The sequence below is a fragment of the Thunnus thynnus genome, chromosome 1 (genome assembly GCF_963924715.1).
Source record: "Thunnus thynnus chromosome 1, fThuThy2.1, whole genome shotgun sequence".
In the NCBI taxonomy this organism is placed as follows: domain Eukaryota; kingdom Metazoa; phylum Chordata; class Actinopteri; order Scombriformes; family Scombridae; genus Thunnus; species Thunnus thynnus.
The window spans coordinates 33,135,513-33,158,425 of record NC_089517.1 but is presented as its reverse complement, the minus strand read 5'-3'; the positions used below and the strand labels follow the sequence as shown (position 1 = coordinate 33,158,425).

Genomic DNA, 22,913 nt, shown 5'->3' with positions numbered 1-22,913 from the left:
TTGATGTCAGCTTTGCAGTTGTGTAAAAAGTGAACTGAATTTATACTTTATAAAGGTGAAGATACTGTATCTTCCTGGAAAGTGACTTGAGCAAAAGCCAAGCCATTACAAAACTATAAAAGTCTTAAAGCATCTGATATAATGTGTACAAAGTAAATATAAGTAATAAGTCCTCTAACTTTATGGAAGTTCAGTACTAAATCGTTGGATTACCCCTTTAAATGTTTAAAAAATATATGATCCAATTTCACAGAAATAATTTCAAGGCACGCACCAGTTAGAAGACCAAATGAATGCTAATATTTAACAAATATTTCAGTCCTATAATCCTTATAATCATTTTAAAGCAGACATCCAAAAATAAAATGACTTTTACTTCAAAGCAGATTTACTACATGCTGTTATTGTCAATGATTACAGAAATATACGTTTTTAATGGTATGTAGGTCTGTGCTCTGCTGTTGTACAAGTAACTGTCTGACGTCAATAACCATTTAAACAAACACAACCAGTGTCCAGCCCTCTGCAGTGGTCCATAACAGAAGCCTGCTGAAAACATATTTGCCTCTCTGGTTTGCCAGAGAGGCAAATATGTCATCAATCATAACAGCTTTCAACCAGAGGAGGACAACACTATCACTGCATTCATCTCTCGCTTCTTCATACATTCTATGACTTTTCTATTTCTCCCTTTACGTTCATCTCACACCATTCCCTCCTTCAGCTGCTCCACTTTACTTTTATTACCGTATATATTTCTTCCTTCCATCCATCTCTCATTCTATTCATCCATTCTTTGTTGAAGGCATAACTAAATGAGACTGTCCTGAAAACATTTCTGTGAAAGTGGTCTTGAAGAATCAAGAAGATACTGTATAGTCAATCACCTAATCATGTAAATAAGGTTTATAATGTCTATCCAATGGATTTCCTTGATTTAATTACATAAGACATTGATTCACCCAACCTGACTCTTACAAATCCCAAATTAACACCTGACATCACTGACCATACTGACACTACATCAGGTTACAGAAACATTTCATAGTCGGCTGCTCTCTTGTTGCTTTTGGTCCTGATTGTTTATGCTCTGCTTTTGAACAAAGTTTCTTTCCGCCCCTCGTTATCACACACACCCACACACACTCTGCACCGGTGTGGGCAACAGAATCTGACAAAAACAGTGAAATTCACAGCATCACAGTGACTGGCGACAGCGTATAGAGCTCTGGGAATGCATTTTTGCTACAGTGTGCTCTTCCTGAGAAAATGAAACTTATCTCAGTCAAACACTCCTTATAGTTTTTCTGCCAACCATTGACATCAGTATACACGAGTGGATGGTAAACTACACTGATACAGCTGGCAACAGCGATACAGAGAATGTTGTTTAAGTGTAGTGGATGTTGTAGATACGCACCTCTATGACTAATGCAAGGAAAATAAGGGTGAAATCAGCAATGTGGTCCTTTAAGGAAACTGGATATCAGCATTAGGCAGTTTCACTTAGTATCAGCCTTTAAATACTCATGAGCACATTTATCTTTGCACATTTCTTGCGTGTTGCACAGCTTTCGACTGACCTGGAATGCAGCTCAGTGCTGCCGTTGTTGTATTTGCTGCCTCTCTCCCACATGCCGAAGTCAGGCACCCTGTAGGCTCTCTCCACACAGAACACCAGGTTCTGGATGAAGGAAACCTGCACACAGAAAACACACATCAAACACAGGAAGGCATGGGATTCTGGGAATAGATGGAACACAGATATCCACATACAAACACAGCATACCTACATATACAGACACACATGTGTAAACCCAGGACTGCAGGTACTTTTCTCTCAATCCATTTTAACATGTTTCCACACAGAGACTCCATCACATAGTACATAACGTAAGCTGCAGCTACACAGTCAAACACGTACACTGAAACATATGGTAATGAGTGACCTTTGATATTGATCTGGGGTGAGGTGCGTAATTCTCCCTCTCATTATAAAGGTTAGTAAAGTGGTCAAGAAAGCTGATTCCTCTTCAACGTTCAAGGTTAAACTCACCCCACAGTCATAGACAAGGTGTAATTAAATAGTGAAGAGTGGCAGTATGTGAAGCTATATTATACCTGCATTGCTTTAGACACATCACAACATCCATTTATAGCAAAAAAATTTTAATTATCAGTGCATCGCCCTTTCATCGCAGACTCTGAGAACTCATCAGCAGTGTCCTTGATTTCAGCACCAACCAAAACGGTGAGCTCATAATTTCAAAGTTGTAATTAGCAGAGTTAGGGAGTTTCTCATATCTATCATCTGGCCCACACCGGCTTTGGAGAAAGACGGTGTGTCTGAGAGACATGTCAAAATCAATAGACACATCCAGAAAAACCTAAGAGGGAGAGACATAAAATGTGGCATGACTTAAAGGCCTTGAATCATTAAAAAGACCTGAAAGTAGTAGTGCATGCGTGTGTGTGTGTGCTTGTATGTGTGTGTGTGTGTGTGTGTGTGTGTGTGTGCTTGACTGATGGGAGATTTAATCTGACATGACAAAGCTGGGGAGAGAAAGAGAGAGATGAGGGGGAGAAAGAGAGAGATAGAGAGAAGCAGATAGGACCTGTGTTGGATTTAAATAGGACAGACTGTGAAGGAGGGCAGGGAAAGAGGGAGCATAGCGAGGCTGAACAAGAGGAAGAAAAGGTGTTTGCTGGGTCTCTTATTTGGGTTTTTATGAGCGGAGTGATTAACGAGGGGAACTTTTTAGTATCTTAATGGCATCTTAATGAATGTTACTGCCCACCGGCCAAACGAGCCTCTCTGTCTCCCCACCGCTCGACGACTGTCCCTGCAAGTTCTGCTTTTTTTGTGAGGCGTGTACGAACACATTTACAGAGGCATACTACTGCTGCATTTACTCATGTACCAGCAGCACTGAGACAGCAAATAAATGCATACACCCGTGATACTTGAAAAAACACACACAGGCTAATGAGACGCTCCATTTCATGCTGCATGAAACTGAAAATGGCATCTTGAAGGAGGTCGATAGTGCATCTTCTCAGAGGACACTCAGTAGCCTTTCTATACCACCTCAAGGAAAAAAAAAAGAAAAAAAAGTACTGCAATGCAGCTTCCAGCTCAGTCAAGTAAACACCACTGGATATCACAAGCAGTGACAGCTAACAACAAACTAATAAACAACACCGTGATAATTTGATTAGTCCAAATGAAACAAATTTCAAATAGTGAGTGAGAACAGAAATCACAAGTCCTCTTGCTCACTGGATCTGATGTGTGTTAATACAAAGGATGGTGGTGGTGGTGGTGGTGGTGGTGGTGGTGGAGGTGGTGAAGACTGCTTCACGCAACCTAATAAGCAGTGTATAAACATGCAAATTAAGGCTGCTGCACAAACAGGACTGCCCTCATAAAAAAAAGTTACATTGTCAATTTGCTTGCCATCAGGAGTGAGAAATGGAGAAAAATGAGAGGTTATTAGGGAGCGTTTTCTGCAAACAAAGTGAAGTCTGTAAGCCCTAATTGGTTAGTGGGATAATTTTTTACCATGTCCTTACTTTCTTAAGAAAAATCCCATCTAGTAAACAAATGGACTCCTTTACCAGCGGCACAAACTCCACCGCTCTGTGGCGGTAAGTACAGCTGTGAATGAATAGACTATAAAAACTAACAGAATTAATGTTCAAACCGCTCCTGAGGGCCATATAATAAACAGTGCAGTGTGTAAACTTAACAGCCATGTTGCCTTGTTTTATTAAGGGCCGTACATGAGGGGAGACAAAAAAAAAATTACACCGAACTGATGCATCAAGCTCTCATTCAAGGTATCATTCAAAGCAACAGTGTTTTTAAAAATGGGTTGGTGTGCTGCCAAATAAGACACTTCAACTTAGATTCCTATGAGGACATTTAAACCTACACAATGAAATCATCGAAACGTTTCCCTGCTGAATGTCAATTGAGCGGCTCAGCAAAAATAGAAATGTGAGCCAAGCCATAAAAGTGAGATACTGTCCGCTGATCCTGTCGGCTGTAAGGTACCTGTTGGGGATTTAGGGTAACTCTAAGTGGTTTTAGAGGCCCTTAGGTCTTACTTGATAGATCCAGTGGGATCGTCACAAGCTAGCATCACATAATGTTAGATTTATGTATCTCATTAGGTCAGTTTGTTTAAAAATAAATTAAGTTTTACAATGACGCGTGTGTACATGCAGACTCACAAAGGGGAGAAAAACGTTTCTGCTGAATACAGTTTAGAGATGCTTCAAAAGTGGGCTATAACGATGTATATATGTTTTTGATTGACTGTCTCAAAGATGTATTCTGTCAATTCATGTAGGGAGCAAGATGAAAAGTCAGGGGATTCATCAAAGTTTTTACAGTTCAACAGGAGGACATCAGTGGACCATGAATGTCTGTATGTCGTTACCGAACTTCAGCTACATTACAGCTTACGTTACATAAAAAAGTGACCAAAACTTTGTCAAAAATTATGTCAATGGTTATTTTACATGGATTTTAAATGGTTTGTACTCGTTTTAAACATCTCTAATCATATGTATTTTGAAATATATCCAGCAAATTCAATATGGACAGTAAAGGAAAAGCAGTAAACTACAGGGGGACATGAGGAAATGTATTTTTGCTCAATGTAAAATGATTTTTATAAGTTGCTTTCAAATAGTCTGTGACCTAAGATGGAAACTGATTGCTGCAAGTGGATTGGCGAGAAAATATCAGGGCCAATAAATAGGACAGGGTGTAAATCCCCTGTGTCCAGGATCGATCACCTTGGCAGTCATTTTGGCGTCTTGTTTACCTCATCAGTGTTGTAAATGATCTGCAGACCAGAGCAGATCATCTCCACCAGGTACAGCAGAAACAGAGAAACAGCATCGATCTGCAGCAGTGACAGAGAGCGGGAGAAAGCAGATGAGATACCATTAAAAAAAATGACCGTCATTTGCACACTGTGTGATATTTCCAAATTTGTCAATACAGCTGCCTTTGATTTCCTGCATTTTGTAGAGAGTGAGACATAAGCTTTATATATGAAACTAGGCCTTTGGCATTGGACCTGGTATCATTAACACAATTCACTCCATGGTAAATGTTGGAAAAGAAATAACACAAAAGAATAAATGGATTTACACGAAGTATTTAACATCTTTACAGCTTTGATGATCTTTGCGTTTTCCTTTGTCAAGGGCAAGTAAGCTTGTGGTTTTATTTGATTTTCTATCTACCTCACTTTGATGTAGCGGCCACCCTTCGCTAGAAATGTAGTCTCCAGCCAAACGTTACACATTAAATTGACCTGTGTCAATAACATTGACAGAAGTACAAGTTGTTTTAGTGCCAATTTAATGCACATCCACCTCTTCCAACTGTACATGCATGGGAAGCAGACGGTTGTATTTTTCAACATTAAAGTCAAAATCTATCACTAAGAGATCGATTGACTAATTTGTTCATACCCATGTTCATTCATCTTTAACAAAGTCCTGACCGCTGCCAAAAAAAATTATGATAGTACCAGAGTGGAGTAAAAATGTTATAACTTTTAATGAAACCTCTGGACCATCTGGATATTACATTGAGGTGGACAGTTTGTAATGACTGTATCCAAAACACATACACACTTTTTGCATGAATTAAATATAAAATCTAGTTTTATTCCTTCATTTAAGGTTTAGTTAATTTCTCCGATTGTCTGCTTGCTGGCTGACCTGCAGGTGGTGGTAGTCGCCGTAGGTGTAGACCTCGTCACCGGTGTCCACGTTGAACAATGAGTGCAGACACTTGGAGGGGCTGGGATCCTGTTTAAACTGCTCCACCTGGTAGAAGGACACAAAGGGACACAGAGATTCAGTAAAAGATGAAAGAGAGATGTCGAGGGTTAGAGAGGAGTGGAGAAAAAGATACAGAAGGAAAGGAGGCCATTGGCTCTAGAAAATGATTTCATCATAAAAGATAGATTTTTACCGCAGTAGCAGCCTTGAAAACATTCAAAACATCAAACTCATAATTGGAAACTCTGTGTAATGAGTAAATGTATGGTAATGAACTTTCTTAATCTCTGCTAATGTCTCCATTAAATGCATTGTTATGTTGGATATTAAAGCTACCCCATCCCATCCTTTTGTTTACACCTCACCCATCAACATCTCAACTGACACTTCAACTCCATTTAACACTGGCATTTCAATGGACTCAATCAACTGCAACAGTGCTTAAAAATATCTGCCACTAAAACTGAATTGCATGCATCTGTTTGAACTGCCATTTCAGTTCTTGCACTTTTACTTACTCCATTACTCCTTTCAGCACTTTCACATCCACTGACACTTCAGCTTAGGCTTAGCACTTGTGTCTCAAATGCCATTTCAACTTCTTTCAGTGCCTCAACTTTAGCTAAAACTTCAATCCCTTTAAATGCTTCAATACATTTCGAATGCTTCAAAACACTAAACTTTTGTTTCCACTGCATTCTTTCCTCAGAAGTGGCACACATACATTTTCTTCAGAACATGCTGCCATTTCAAATTTGACTTAGGTCCATGCTAACTTTTAGCCCAGGTGCCCCCAGTGGAGATATATATTATATATATATATATATATATATATATATATATATATATACATACATATATATATATGCATACATACATATATAACTTCTAACCATGACATTGGTGCTATATTTAACTCCCTAAGATGCCGGACTGTATGAATCTATAAATGTTCCAGTGACATTAGTCTAAGAAAAGGGTCATATTTATGGCAAGAAAACTATACCATGGTTTACAACAAATATATATAAAAAAAACCTTGAACAACACATTAGTCGTGTTTTGTGTTCAGTGGTTTGTTGGTGGCTTTGTGTTTGCCGCATCGACTCGACTACACACCAAATCACAGCTGTGCCGCCAGCCCCGTCGCGCAGAGTTATAAATAATTGGCCCTTTGTCCCATTTTTACCTCGTTTATTTCTCATCGCTCCATCTCTCTCGCCGCTCTCTCCATCATTACGCCCCCCCTCACTGTTTCCATTTTTCTCTTTCTACCTCCCGCCCTCCCTCTCTCCTCCCCTCTCCCTCTCTTTTCCCAGTACTTTCTTTGATTCACTCCCCCTCTTGCTCTCCATGTCTTTATCTATTTCCTCAAACTCCCCCCATTTCCTCCTTTTTCTTTCCTCTGGCACACTACTGTTGCCCACCTTTATGTCCCTCTCTCACTCTCTCTCTCTCTCCTAGTCAGGTCATAGTGGAGACCTGCTGTCCCACTTTCACTTGAAACTGCTCTACTTCTTGTCATTCCACAGCGGCTAATACATGTGTGTGTGTGCGGATATGGATGTGTGTGTGGAGAGAGAGACCTCTGTCAGCAGCTAACAATAGATACTGCTGTTTATGTTTCTATAAAACCTACTTTTGTGTAGAGGTCTCTCTGAACCTCGTTCCAGCAGGGCCACAGTGTCAAGTGGCTCTACTCTTGGGATATTTTGAGAGGCCCCAGATCTTGCTTGTTTTAAGTGCTGCAATGCGCAAATATGAGCTTCAAATTAGCAAATCACTTCAGAGGCCGCTGCTCCATACAGTGCTAGTAAAATAGAATAAAAGTTCACCTTAATGCATTTATTTTTTATTGCCAACGCTTAACTCTTGTATTTCATCAACTCAATCACCATTCATTGTCATTCCTGGTTGCATAGGAAATACATTTGATTTTCCAAAACAGGGGATGGAGCACAGTGTACAGCAGTACTGTAGGTGAGCAAGTAGGCATCTAAAAACAAGATGTCAACACACAGTTTTACACTGAACATCTGCATTAATTGATTTTTTGGGCCACTTGGGGGGATTATAACAAGCTGTAAACACAACATTGACATTTTATCACCCTATAAAATCAGTGGCTTATTTGCACATTGAGCAGCAGGGAGCAACATTAGCATTCATCTGGAGTTGTATTTGTGTCCACCTGATGAATGCAAGTCCAATATTCACCCTCCTTTCAGGATTTGGTCTCCACCTACTCCTGAGGGAAATATCTGGCTGTTCAGCTGCTAAATGCTCCACCCGTTCACCAGCTAGTTGCTAATTTTGTCTGCCTGCTGTTTGGTGGTGGGCAGGTAGTGTATAGTGTCTTTTTAGCGACTTTTTACCAAAAACAACCACCCGCTGAGGCCAAACAAAATACAATGAGAGTGGTGAAAGTGAGCCAGAAGTTGCAGGTCATAAAACTAAAGCAATGAGTTAAAATACACTAAAACAGAGTTGTTGCCACTACAGGCAACATCTTTCAGCAACTTTGAGTCTCCAGAAGCCAATGGTAGTTGAAATTATGTTAAAACAGCAAAGATGGAGGAGTTGTTGTGGGAGACGTGTAGGAAAGCAAAAGTTATAAAATCTGCCAGTAAGAGGGTGATAGTTGTACGTTCATTACCACACTGGCCCAAAGGTAAGACAAGCTTTCATTCTGGAAATTACATTTGAAAAAGCTGTAGAAATTTTACTTATAACAGGCATTTTCTTAGAATAAACTAGCATGGCTCTTGTGTTGAACTTATTATTTTAAGAGGTGTTACATTGTGTTTTGTTCATAGCCTTCATGTTACCTGGCTCGCCATTTTCTATCTGCCTGTCTAGCAATTCTGCCTCTTAAATATCATATGTACATCTTACTTGCATTAGTAAATATATGTTTTGAGAAATGCTGCCTGGATCACATTTTCATCAGCATGACAAGGATACATTATAATTGTTACTTTTCCCTCCAGTAATTGCTCCCATCAGTAAAAGCATGAGTAACATTTTTATGGTTATGTTTAGGAATCTCAAAGCGCTCGGTTAAGGTCAGGGAAAATCAACAGTGACAGATGGAACGAGTTGAGTTTTTCAATATTTATCCAAAAATTTGAATCTTTCCCCTAACCCTGACCAAGTGTGACCAACAGTATGTGGGACGCAGGATGTCTCTGTTGTCCAAGTCATGTGCTTTTGGCTGCCTGAAAACTTGCAGTATTATACATTTTCATCCTGTGGCTCAACACTATAGGCACAGGTTAACTAACCACCAACTGACAAAGTGACTTTTACTATTTATTCGTCATAAAACAAACCTTTTCACTTTAAAAATTAAATAATCCCAAAGGAAAGCTGCTTCCTTATACTATACTATGCTATAGACAGACAATGGGGGCAAGCTGCTGTGATATTTGCCCAGCAGTGGCCCCATGTCACATCTCCATTAAAAACGCCATGTTCTCTGTAAGTGTTGGAGACGGGGCCGTAACGAACGCTGCTCTGTGTAATTAACTGTGTAAACGCAGCTTTGTAATTAAGACACAGGAAAGCTCTCCCCTAAATTAGGTCGTCAAGGTCAAGGCGAGATGAAACAGAATGGCTTTCAAAAAGGTACACACTGTACACATGCACATGCACAGTGACACAGTAGATTGCTCTTTTAAAAAATGTAGTTCATGTGGGACAAAAAGACCGCATACAAAGGACATATCTGGCTCCGCTATGGGTGTATAAAATGGTGTGTTTTCATTCACGGCCTACTCATGCACACGCATCAGATTTCTGGCAAACGTGGCGTGAAATTCCCCCTTCGGAGCAAAAGTCTTTAGCAATTAACAGATTGCCGGTTATTAAGCTCTCAGGACTAAAGCAACCGGCTCCTATTGTCACTTGTTATGATATGAAAGAGGAACCAGATGTGTCCAGTGCTCCAGCTTTGAGAGGCTTTGATGAATAGCAGCTCAGGAGTACACCTTTGATCTGTAATACAGTGTGTAATTGCAGTGTGCTTTTATGCAAACACCCAGTGTGAAAGCAGGAGCTGAGTGGGGGCTGACTGAAAACTCACCTTATCAGCCTGTCTCATGTAGCAGTAGAGGATCCCTCTCATGCACTTGATAGCTGAATGCTCCAGTTCATGGGTCCGCCCCATATCATCATCGATGCGTCTGCACAGCAGGGGAAAGACAGGAAACACATGAGGGACAGACTAACAGTTAGTGGATGAAGAAACTCGGGTGATTTTACAAGATAACTATTAATTGTTCGAGTCTTATTGTTGTAGTTTGTGGTTATATGAACCCAGTAAACTTACAGCTGAGATCTAAAAACATTACAACATCAAAGTCTGTTGAGAGGTTTTGACAGACTGCAGACAAGCCGGCAGTTTAGCCAGATGATCTACACGACTTTTCTGGAGAAACGAAAGTGAGCACTCCAAAAATGTTGGTAATCCTGTAATAATGAATTCATTATTCAATAAATTAGTAATTCCACAGGAAAAACGTGTGTACGCACAGCTAAAGCAAGTATGGTAATTCAAAGTTAAACCAGGAAGTCGGTATGTAAACTGAGGTGGATGTTTACACAGACAGCTGGAGTAATAATTTGCCTTTATTTTGTCTTTCCAATATCTTGTGGGGGGGGGGGGGGGGGTTAAAACCTGTATAATCATTTGAGATCATTTCAGCAATGTCCAGCAGTCAACTTAGTGATTGACTGTTATCTTTACGGATATGAATGATGACCAAAACTATAAAATTAAGGTCCAAGTTGTATTAAAATGTCATTTTTATTGGGGCTGCAACTAACAATTATTTTCATTATTGATTAATCTGTGGAGTATTTTCTAATTGATTATTTCTTTGGTCTATAAAATGTCAGAAAATTGTGAAAAATGTCGATGGCCGTTTCCTAAAGCCCAAGATATGACCTAAAGTGTCTTGCTTTGTCCCGACCAACAGTCCACAACCCAAAGACATTCAGTTTACCATCACAGAAGACTAAAGCAACCAGCAAATATTCACATTTAAGAAGCTGGAACAAGAAAATTTCGCATTTTTTCTTACTTACTTCTTACTTACTTCTTATCATTTTAAGTCAGTGCACCATAAGAGTCAATTCAAGCCAAACTTTATTTTGATAGTGCATCACATATATAAACTTCACAAAAAAAACATACAAAAGCACCACAGCTATTAATATCACAAAAACAAAAAAAATCCTCTGAGCAGGTCAGCTTTTGACAACACAGGTCTGTATGCAGATGGGTATTGCAATAGTATTAGAGTGCTCAAACAAACTCTAATGTGTTTGACCATTTGCGTTTGCTTTCTTTAGGCTGGTGTAAAAGCTGTCAATTGACATGTGGTGCGGACCAAACAACACCACCAAGACCATTTGAAAAAGTGGGTCTCTACCTGTTCGTCATCATTTATCACATAATTTAAGGTCCAGTTGCAGTCTTGACTAATAATGCTTATACACACACATTATTTCTTTTTAGGATTTTTGTGTCCACCAGACAAAAAACGCAAAAGGCACAATAAAGTGTGGAATGACTGGAATTTCTCTTTGGAATTTGATTTTGTCTTTAACAGCATACTGTCAGTAATTCACCTAAGATTAGTAAACAGTATGTCCAGTTTAAAGCTGCAGTATGGGACTTTTGTCTCCCCCCTCTGGTGGTGAGAGTAAAGGTGGGTGCTCGACTGTGAATGCCTGAGTACAAAGACGTTACTAGGAGGAGGGAAGGACATTTCTCTTCATTTGATAACGTTAAAAGTCAAGTTAGACTTTTCTGTCAGCCTCCCGACTTAAAAAAGACGAGAGAAAAGGAGAGAGGGAGAGCAGCTATGGTCGAGTGAGCTACAGAGTGAATGAAGAGAGGGAGTGTTGGTAGCATGAAAGCAGGTGATCTCAGATCACAGCGGTTACATTCTAAATCATAAACACACCCACACCCCCACACACCTCCACTCATCCCTGCAGCGGTGCGCCACAACGCCTGATTTGGTCTGAATACGCAATGACACAGGCATGCAGCACGCTCTCATGCACACCCCAAATGACAGGCACACAGAGAGGGCTGGTAAAAACAGATATGTTTTGACAGTCCACCGGCCAAAAAATATATTTTTTGAGGCCAACTGGGATTTGTCCCAGTATGCCCGATGGCCAGTACATACTGGCTGTAACCTACTGTTGCGGCTGTAGAACGGTGGATAAATTGTTTTGAGCATCACACAACCCCCCGAAATGACTTGATTCATTATCAGAATATGATCCATTCAGTCCGATAACATTTGAAAAGTCTAGAAGAGCCACATGATTAACAGTCAAATGGCCAGTGTGCGAGTGTCGCCCCCAACATGAGATTTAAAAAGTCTGTATACTGAGAAATACAGAGATATATCTGGCAGTGAGAGGCTTAATCAGCATTGTTTGAACTCGTTTGGCAAGGGCTTGAATGTAACGGACATTCATTTTTATGCAAAAGTTCCGCACTGCAGGTTTAATAGAATCAATTTTGATATAATTTGTGCAATAATAAGTATGGCAGCTTCTTACTTCTCCAATGTGAATCCAGTCTGTGTTTGCGTTCATTACTCTCCATAAATGTCTAAGAAATCCATTTCCAGGCTTTAAAATTTGTGGGACTATACAGTCTAGCAATAATTCACTTGGGCCCATTTAAGCATTTAAGGCTTGACCAGAGAAGTTGCTGTGTACAGTCCTTCTTAAGAAAGTGGTCTTTGTAAGATGCCACTCAGAAGTCAATCAATTCTGGTTGCAGTGACCACAGTGGCAGTCAGCACATTCCTGGCAGGGCTGGCAGATTTCAGATACACATGACAAAGGTCATGCTAATAACGACTTTGGGTATTGACAGGGGAAAGCCGAGCTGCTGAGGTGAAACTTGTTTAAATTTCAGTGGTACACGGTGCATTAATCACACGTGACCCTTCACATGAAAACCAAATGCAGTTAGAGGATGAAGCAGGCAGCTTTTCATCTTCCAAAATCCTGTTTCAAAGTATGGATCACTCATTACCACACTACAAGTACTGTACATGTAATATGCATGTGATGATCCAAGCTGCAGTGACATACACTGTAATTACAACTAGTCAAGCAAATATAAAGGGCGTCATAAAGATTAGACAAGTACAAGAAAATATTAGAAACTTATCTTAGTATTGGAAGCTGACGACTGACTCCCTATTTATTCATAACAAATCAAATTGAACCAAGTAAAGAATAAAAAGTGAGTGGGCAAATGTGGCCGAAAAAAACCATATCATATCTTTTTAGAATAGGTGTTTGTGGTGAATTCAATTGCCAGTTTAGTCACTGATTCTCTCTCTCTCTCTCTCTCTCTTACACACACACACACACAGCAGCTGGGCGAGAAGTAAGTAATGGCACTAGCCAAGCCTGTCAGATGAGAATCATCTTAATTAAATCCCAGTGACAATTCTAATAGGAGGCAGCCATGACTGATGACAGGGATCTGCCGCTGGTCACATCACTGCAGTACACTCTATTTTTACCCCTCTCTTTCCCTCTGTCTTCCCCCTTCCATCTCGTTTTTTCAGTCAGTCTTTCTCTCCATCTCCCATTTCTTCTCGCTCTCTGTTATCCCTCCATTCCCTTCATCTCTCCCTCTGCTCACCTCACTTACTCTCTGCTCCTACCTTCCGTTTCAGTCTTTCTATCTTCCATTTTTTCTCTCCGTCTCCATCCTCCTAATTGTTCTCTCTCTTTCTGACCACATCTTTATCTCTCTCTTGTCCTCCCCCCTCTCTCTCTGGCCTATTACAAGTTTGTTTTGTGGAAGTGTTCTTTTCCCCGGAAACTAATCACTGAGAAATGCAGGCATCAAGAGCAGGGACAGTTGATAAAGGAGTTTGGGGCCTTTAGATGGTTCTCAGTGAAATTCTTGAAGTGTTCTCCTTGAAGTAATAACCCCAATGTGTTTAAAAAGCAAAGCCTTCAAATTACAGAGAGAGATTGAAGATCAGGGTCAGTAAGCATGAAACAGAAAAGAGTAGAACAAAACTGTCAAGTCAAAGAAGAAGGGATAAAGGGGTGCAGAAAACTGTGTGGACCAAAAGTTGATTGGTTTGTTCTACACATAATACTCTAAAAAACACAATAGACTATTAATCCATCCATTTTACATCATGTTTGCTGTGGTGCTACACATTCAAGCCTTAATGCACAGTTGTTGTTTTTTTTACCATGTTCAGCTTAGTTTAATGGGTTAGCATGCTAACATTTGATAATAAGCACTAAACACAAAGTATAGCTGAGGCTGATTGTAATAATAATAATAATAATAACTTTATTTGTGTAGCTGATGGGAGTGTCATTAGTTCTTCATGTGTAAATCAAAGTATTACTAACTATTATTAATTAAAACCATATCTGCAGGAGGAAGTGTATCTGAACAATGTGTGTACAGTATCCTTCTGTTGTACTTGAACTACACGAGCACTTCATTCAACAGTCAGCCAAGCAAGAAGGCTAAATTCCAATTAACCTGTGATAATTAACACAAATGAAGTGACAGTTACATGTACAATCAATTTTGCACAAATGAAACAGGTCCTGCATGGTTTATCAGTATCTGTGCATGTGTGTGTACTGTGTATGTGGCGTACTAACCGGTAGGCTAAGGCCAGGGCCCAGGCACCAGCAGCACAGTACAGGGAGTCCCGGACCTTGGCCTCCTTGCAGTCGGAGCATGTCTTGACTGGAAAAAGCCCTGTGGTGGGACTCTGGTAGTTCAGAATGGTTGTCTTGACTAGAAAGAGAGACAGAAAGAGAGAGAGTTGTCCAGTTTGTCATATGGATAATTCAACTTGAATTGGAAACAGGTCACCCAACAACTTGAAGTAGTTTTTATCTTGTTTGATTATTTGCTGTACATAATATGCTTTACTGTAAAAACTGATGCCTTGTAAGGTGTCTTTTCATAACATGATGGATGAGCCATGCTTGTATGTAAGCAGCAAAACTCCCTTTAATATTCCACCTGACACGACACAACAAAATAGCTTAATCAACCAGGGGAAATTGTGTTTGGAGTTTGTTTAAATTAAAAATGTCTCAACAGCTCTGATGGACAACAGGACCCCTAATAACAGCTGCTGTATTATTTCAAATGATTTAAGAGTCGCTATTAACTCTGAATCGGTGTGCAATATCTTTTTTTATCCATCTAAAAAAGTACAGAAGGTGAATCACATTTCAATCTATACTTCTATACTAAGTAATTACATACAGTACATGACAGGTGTCACAAAGGACAAAAACACCTACACACATTACATGACCTCAGCTTGTCTATTTTTACCCCTACACAGAGGTGATACACTTTCTAAAGCAGCATCACTCCATGCACAGCTACAACAGTCTCTACCAGATGCTTTTTTGATCCAGTTTTGATCCAGATGCTTATGTACCAGAGCCACAGCGGACCCATCTCATTTCATTTTGCTGGGTACAAAAGCAATGACATAGCAAGTCAGGAGTCATGCAGCATTTGACTACGAGCATGTACTTTCTCTGGCCTTGTTTCTCCAGGCTAGTCTGCATTTGTGAAGTGTGGAAATATAATATGTATCCAGCTCCTCAGGCAGGGTTACAACTCTCTTCTACTGCTGGCACTGCCTGACCTGTGACCTTCCTCAGGCTGTGCAGCTGTTGCCACTGCCTTTTCCCAGATGCATATTCAGCCTGAAATTAATTACATTTAATCAAAACAAATGATGTAAAGTTCAATTTAGAAAAAGGTTGGGTTAAGAAATTTTGCAGACAATTTTTCTTCTCTGATGAAAGTAAGCAAAAGTTAATGTTGTAAAGCTGCTTAGAGCAGAGCTCTTTCAGTTTGTGTTTGGTAGACAACTACAGTGTACACTGTGAGAGGGTGGAACAGATGGATGCATATTCAAGTCGAGTGTGAACACATGACATTGAAAGTGTGAATGGCAACAACAGTTTTAGTGAAGAAAAGCAATAATTCCTGGTGGAATATCACTTGGACTCATGGTGTCATTGTTTGGCTTTGAAACACATGAACTGCTAAAGAAGTCAACACGACTCAGTTGATGTTCATGTCAGTGGGGTTTTTTTTGCACAAGACAGAGTTGCGCAAGCTGATTTGTTCTATGTGATGTGCACATACTCCACCAACACCTACAGACTTGACTTAGACTCACATGAGATAATGGCATCATTCTTTTTTATTCTTGTGTAAACAATTTCTTTAACACTCCAGTTCAATGTGGTGAGTTTAGGTATCTAGGAAGAAGACTGTCCTTCAACTGGAATGTATTTACAGTAATGTATATCTATATCTATCTATCTATATATATATCTGAAGTATCTTTGAGCACTGAATCCATTGTAGCTCAGAGAGTTGCTGACATTCTTACATATATCTAAAACAGCTAGAAAATACCAGACCGTATGACCTGCCGTGTTTCTTAACTTCTGCACCAGTGTCATAGTAGAAATGAAGAAGTCACCCAAGGAAACTTCCTCTTGTGTTGCATGTTTGTGCCTCAGACTTTAACTGTAACACATCTTGTCACTTGAAAGTTGCCTGGAGTAAAAACTATGCATGCCAATGCCTTGTTAATGTGAAATAATACTAATACTGATACTTGACTAACACTTGTGTAAATATTATTTGCAGTATGTACATTTACTCTTTAAAGCTTTTTAATAATTTAGCTGTAATCATTTAAATATTTAATAAACACACTTTCTCTCCTCCTTTTATTTCCATGATGCATCACCCATACTCAACATGAAAAAATAATTAAATGTCTAACACTTGAAGGTTGGTTTTGAATTTAATAGTTAACAATTGTAAAACAACACAACTTTTACTAGAAACTGCTTAATAAAAAGCATGTTTTCTGATGAAAATAGTGGAGGCCCAGTACTGGGTTGGTGTTTTTTAGATGTCTAGTTTATACACTGTATAACTGTAGTTTTAACAGTGTTTACCAAGACCTCTAAAATAAGTTTTCAACTAAATGTAGCCCATTATAACCCAGATATAGACATCTTTTGACTTCAAATCACCAAGTTAATGCTTACTAGGATGTAGTTGCAACAGCAAAAAAAAAAAAAAAGAATCCCTAATGTATAGTGCCAGAATCAAGTAGTGTAAAGGGAAAGTACCAAACTCTGTTAATAATTTTGGTGTCGCCACAGTGACTGGGAAGCTCTACAGTAGGTAATGACCAAGGTCATTTCTTTGGAAATAACATTTTTCAGCTGGGGGCATGACTGTGAATGTCTGACTGCACTAAATGGACAAGCGAAGACAAACTAAGATGGTCCAAGTTCACCAAAGTTCATGCTCAGCATTAGTTACTGAGGACAGAACAACGGATGAAAGCTCTTAATACGAACAGACCGTAACCCTCCAATAATATATGCTGAAATATTACATACTCAAACAGAAGGCCTCCGGGAAAGTAATTTATCTGTTACACACACACACACACACACACACACACCGTCTCCTGCAGAGGTCCCCTCACTGATGACTAATCTGTCTGGAGGGATCACTTCATTTTTCATCAGCACATTATGCCGGTGCAAATGAAGGGGACATCCATTCTGCACTGTCGTTTGTTACAGAGCAAAAGAGAGATGGAGAGAAAGAGAATGACAGAAAGACAGACGGAAGGAAGGAGACAGAGATGAAGGAAAGAGATATGGAGAGGATGTGAGTGTGGAGGAGGGAAAAAAAGAGAATGTATGTGTAACTGTGAAAAAAACAGTGAGCCTAATGGGTACTGGGAGAGAGAGACAGGAGGGTGGGAATGTCTCTCTGTGTTTGTGTGTGTGTGCCGGTCAACTGAAGACGACAGTCGCATTGGCAGTGAGATAACGAGGTTGATGAGGGAATTAGACAGAATATTAATGAACCTCTAAGGTAGTCCACCTCCAAGTATCATGAAAATGAAGTTCAGACTCACATGCACACATGTAATCACACATTTGTATTATTTCCAGTCTAAGGACATTCTACTAACTCATATTGCATAGTCTCATTTGTAAAGTTGAACCCTGACTATGAAGTGTCCTACATACAAAAACAAATACCCTTGGATGAAGGATTTACTCATTTTTGTGCCCTTGTAATGACGCACGGTTTCAACATAGAGTAAATTATGACATACTGTACACACACAGAGAGGCAGAGCAATCCCCTCCTGGTTCATCCGGACTGCTTTCATATGTTAACCAGTAATAGGACAGTGCCTTTGGGTATAGGCTAATTTTGACTGCAGCTACATTAGCAGTATAATGTGAAAGGCTGTAAGATTTATTGGTCATCACACTCACCAGAAACCACTGTATCACACACTGGTGCTGTCTGACTTTTTAACCACAAATATATTAAGAAAATGTGGTCCATAAATTAATTAACCTGCTCTAGAAAGCTCAATCTTTCACAATAGTGAGTAATACACAAAAATGTGGGACTGTTTTTAATTTCAAGCTGTATGCTTCATTCATCAAGGGGTTCACTTGTACTGTAATGTTTTTTTGGAACATACCACTTAACTCAAAATACAGATCTTTAAGTTTGCAAGCAGCAACTGTGAATATCAGCTAAGCTGTATATTGATATTAGAACAGGCCTTTAAGGAAAACAATATCCTAAAGTATAAGAAGTACACGTGCGTTCATAGGTCTCACAAAAGATAGTCATCATTATGGTAACTAGATGTACAAGAATACAAAGTGAAAAATTATAAAATTACAAAATTAATTTACTTATATCATGCTTTGTCTAAGAGTGAATCAAATTCAGTCTAATGATTTTACAAGTAATGCTATTATTTGAAATATCAGCATTTTAGAGTAACTATAAAACTGTACAGAAATATACACATTAGAGATATAATGTAGCCTTGGGAAAGATGAATATGTTATCCAATGTTTCATTTTCTCAGTAAGACTATTTCTCATCTACTGTAACTGAAGTTAGTATGATATAGTACTTTATTTCTCTGAAGCTCACAGGTTAAAAGATCTGTATTTATAATGTGTCAACTCAAAAATTGTATTTCACACACACACACACACACACACACACACACACACACATACAGAAACAGGATAAAATGAGTTGAGGGGCTCTGATAACCCTCAATTTGGAACTGTACACAGGACTCAAAGTTTTATCTTCTGCGAAACAGTGCTGTGAAAGTCATCATTAGACACAGAACATAAATGATGAGAGTGCTGAACATTATTCATTCTCAGACTGAAAGTTTCTCTGGATGCAAATCAACTGTTGTTGGGAGTTTTCTGTCTAGCCATCCATCAAGCTAATGTGCCACTAAATCAGCAGCTAATGTCTCAGACGCACACAGTCTGCTCTTTTACAATGGGCCATTTCACTGCATCGACAGGGTGGAGAAAATGAGAGAAGATGATGACAAAGAAAAAAAAACACAGAGAGATAGATTGAAGAAAGAAAAAAAAATAAGAGAGGAAGGACAGAAAGAAAAAGATGGTATCTGTGCAGTCTCAAGGCAGCTTGCGACGGGAGAGAATGGAAATACACAAACTGTGATATTCATTGTGCATACCATCAACAATAACTTCTGTCTACTCCTGCTGAGGCTGTCATAATGTTTCCTGCAATATAACATCTGTGACGTGAGTTGCTGTTGAATGAAAAACAAATGCAATGGCAAAACCCCACATGATTCAAAATAGAAAAATGCTGACAAAGCTTTGATTTTTAAATATATTTCAGTGTTGTTTTTATAAAGGAATAGTTCATCGTTTTGGGAAATATGTTTATTTGCTTTCTTTTTAAGAATGAGATGAGAGGAGATGATCAATAGCAATCTCATGTGATGTCCAGAGATGATGTTTGGCTTAGCTTTAAGACTGAAGACAGGTATGATGACTGATGTACTACAGACCTCAACTCACCCACTCCATGGCTACAGTGGTGAGTGACTACTTGTCAGAGGCAAGTGCAACATGAAATGCCAGTGCAAGGACATTCAATTAATAATGAAGGTCCATGTCGTTGACACACATTCACCCCCAGCTCTAGGATTAAAAGCATGCCTAGACTTTAGACTCATTAATGTCTGGAACATCTGAGGTACCAATCATGGATAAGTTTGTAGATGTCTTCACAGGAATAGAATTGTTTCCTGGTGAGCACACAATTCACATTGACCCCAACGCAATACCTGTGTTCCACCTGCCTAGGGGTGTTCCCATCGCCCTGAGTGACCACCTCAAAGACGTGCTACAGAACATGGAAAAACAATAGATCACTGTGAAAGACACTGAACCAACTGAATGGGTCGATTTGATGGTAGCAGCAGAAAAGCCATGCACAGGCAAGCTGAGAGTGTGTCTCGACCCCAAAGATTTGAACAAGGCTATCAAATGACTGCACTACCCTTTACCTACCCTCAGCGATATCACATTCAAGTTGGCAAGAGCTTGCTGCTTCAGCGTCATGGATACCAGGTCGCCTGACCTGGCATCCATGACGCTGAAGCTGGGCTATAAAGCTCACAGAGGAGTCAGCCAAGTTGATCACATTCAACACTGTATTTGGAGAGTACTGATTCCTCTGCCTAACTTTTGGATTGATATCTGCCCAAGATGAGTTTCAACAGAAAGTCGATGAGAATTATGAAGGTCCACAGTGAGTCACGGCGATAGTCGACAATGTCCTAATCTACGGCAGAAGCAAAGAAGAGCACAACAAAAACGTCTGTGCCATGCTGCAGCGCTCCAGAGAGTGAAGAGTGAAGATCAAACAAGAGAAGAGCATGATCTGTGCCACCAAGGTCAGCTACTTTGGGCACCGTACTATCAAGGACGGAATCAAGCCCCGTCCAGCCAAGATTGCAGCTGTGAGAGACATGAAGCAAAAGACAAAGACAAAGGTGGGCTGGAAACAATCCTTGCCATGGTTAACTACTTGTCGAAGTTTCCCCCTCGGTCCCCAGACATTGACGCACCCATGCGTCACCGGTGAAAAGTCCAGTGAATTCATATGGGATGCATAGCATGATGAAGCATTCAAAAAAATGAGAGAGCTAATTACATGAGAGCCAGGTCCAGTCGAATATATTTTGACCCCAGCAAATAATTTAGGCTACAAGTCGATACATCTAAGTATGGATTAGGTACAGTCCTACTGCAAGAGGTCAAGCCCAGTGGCGACTTATCTAAATCGATAACTGACAGTGAAGTCAACTGTGCTCAGATTGAAAAGGAGCTATATGCCATTGTCTTTGGACATTCAGGTACATACACTGTATAGTAGCTTACCTGTCAACGAAACTAAGGTGAAAGAGATCAGAGCAGAGACTGAAAAAGACACACAGCTCATGATACTGAGAGAGACAATCAACGAAGGATGGCCTAAGGAGAGGAAAATATGTATGCCCTCAGAGCATAGCAGAATACTGGAAGTGTCAGGATGAACTTTCACACATGAATGACATCATATTCAAGGGTGAAAAAATCATTATCCTACCTCACTGCGTACAGTGATGTTATTCCGAATACATGCAGGTCACATGGGCCCGTGACATCCCATTTTGGCCCAGGATGAACAAGCAGATTGAGGAGATGGTTAGACAGTGCCCCACCTGTCTCAAACACAGGCCTTCCAATACTAAGGAGCCCGTGATAAGCCAAGCCAAGGTCCCAGACAGGCCATAGCAAACAGTTACTACTGATCTGTTGACGTGGAACAATGAGAACTATATAGTCACAGTAGACTATTAAAATAGGTAAAACACAAACTGAAAGCAGCCTTCACCAGACATAGTGTACCAGAGATTGTTGTATTGAATAGTGGCCCCCAGTACAAACGTAAAGAGTTCAAAATCTTTGCCAGCACATAGGAGTTTAACCTACAACCACCAGTCTGCACCATCCCCAAAGCTCTCAATATCCTCTCTGAGAAATCTGTATAGATTGTCAAATTGCTTATGGAAAAGGCCAAAGCTTATCAGAAAGACCCCTATCTGAGTCTCCTTGAATATCATAACACTTCAGTTGACAGCTTCAGATCATCAACCCAGCTGCTTATGAGCCATCGCTTATGCTCAATCCTACCGAACACCCACCAGCAGCTTCAGCCCAAGGTGGTCAGCCACCAAGATCACACAACATCAGAAAAGATATTACAACAGGTCAGCCAAGCCAATGTCACCGCTGCATGTAGGACGAAGCATCCAACTCCAGAAGCATGGCTACTGGAAACCAGCAGTTGTCATCCAACCAGCTGATACTGACAGATCATACCACATACACACAGCTGAAGGGCAAGAGTACAGATGAAACAGATGTCACATAACACTCACACTGACGAAAACTCTGATCACAACAGACAGCATGCACCACAAAGTACCACACTACACACCTCACAGGCAACAAGTGAGACAGTCCCTCATACTGTCCCATACCAGACAAGGTACACACGGGAAGTCAAGGCCCAGAATTGTTCTGGACTTGTAAGAACATGTAAAAGGATGCAGATGGATCGCTGCCCTTACAAAAAAAAAAAAGTCATTTATTGTTATTGAGTTACATTGAGAAGTATACGTTTACATACTCTAGTGTATAAGCTAGCTAAGTGACAGCTAAAAGAAAAAAAAGTTTTGCAATGGTTATGTTGAAGTATTGCAGTATTACTGAGTTTTGGATATGCTGTATGTGATTACAATGCTTAGTTATGGTTATTAACACCACACTGATAAGATACAAGGACTGACATAGAATATATTGGTCAGACTAGTTTAACAGCAATGTTAGATCTATGAGATGGTAACAAATATCCCTATTGGATGCTTGATTGTGATTGCAATGTGCAATCACAATCAAGCATAGTACACGCATATAGAGACTGTCAGCGTAGTCTTGATGCGTGAAGTCTGCCTTCCTGCAAGACAGTCAACCTGTATGCCTCCGGTACAAAAAATAAATAGTTTGATTTTTAGCATGTCATCATTTGGAGTTAATCTATGTACATGATATTGTACACAACAAGACAATGATTA

The 22,913-nt window shown here is 39.8% G+C and overlaps 1 protein-coding gene across 3 annotated transcripts in view; it reads right to left on the bottom strand.

Annotated features, from left to right (window-relative positions):
- phkb (phosphorylase kinase, beta) overlaps window positions 1–22,913 on the bottom strand; it is a 111,853-nt gene that overhangs the window by 76,853 nt on the left and 12,087 nt on the right. For all 3 annotated transcript variants that reach the window (XM_067596030.1, XM_067596038.1, XM_067596046.1), the window contains 5 exons: window positions 14,494–14,632; window positions 9,893–9,992; window positions 5,746–5,853; window positions 4,836–4,916; window positions 1,584–1,699 (listed from right to left, as the gene is read on the bottom strand). In XM_067596030.1, the coding sequence (XP_067452131.1) occupies window positions 1,584–1,699; window positions 4,836–4,916; window positions 5,746–5,853; window positions 9,893–9,992; window positions 14,494–14,632 (544 nt within the window). The remainder of the gene's footprint in view (window positions 1–1,583; window positions 1,700–4,835; window positions 4,917–5,745; window positions 5,854–9,892; window positions 9,993–14,493; window positions 14,633–22,913) is intronic.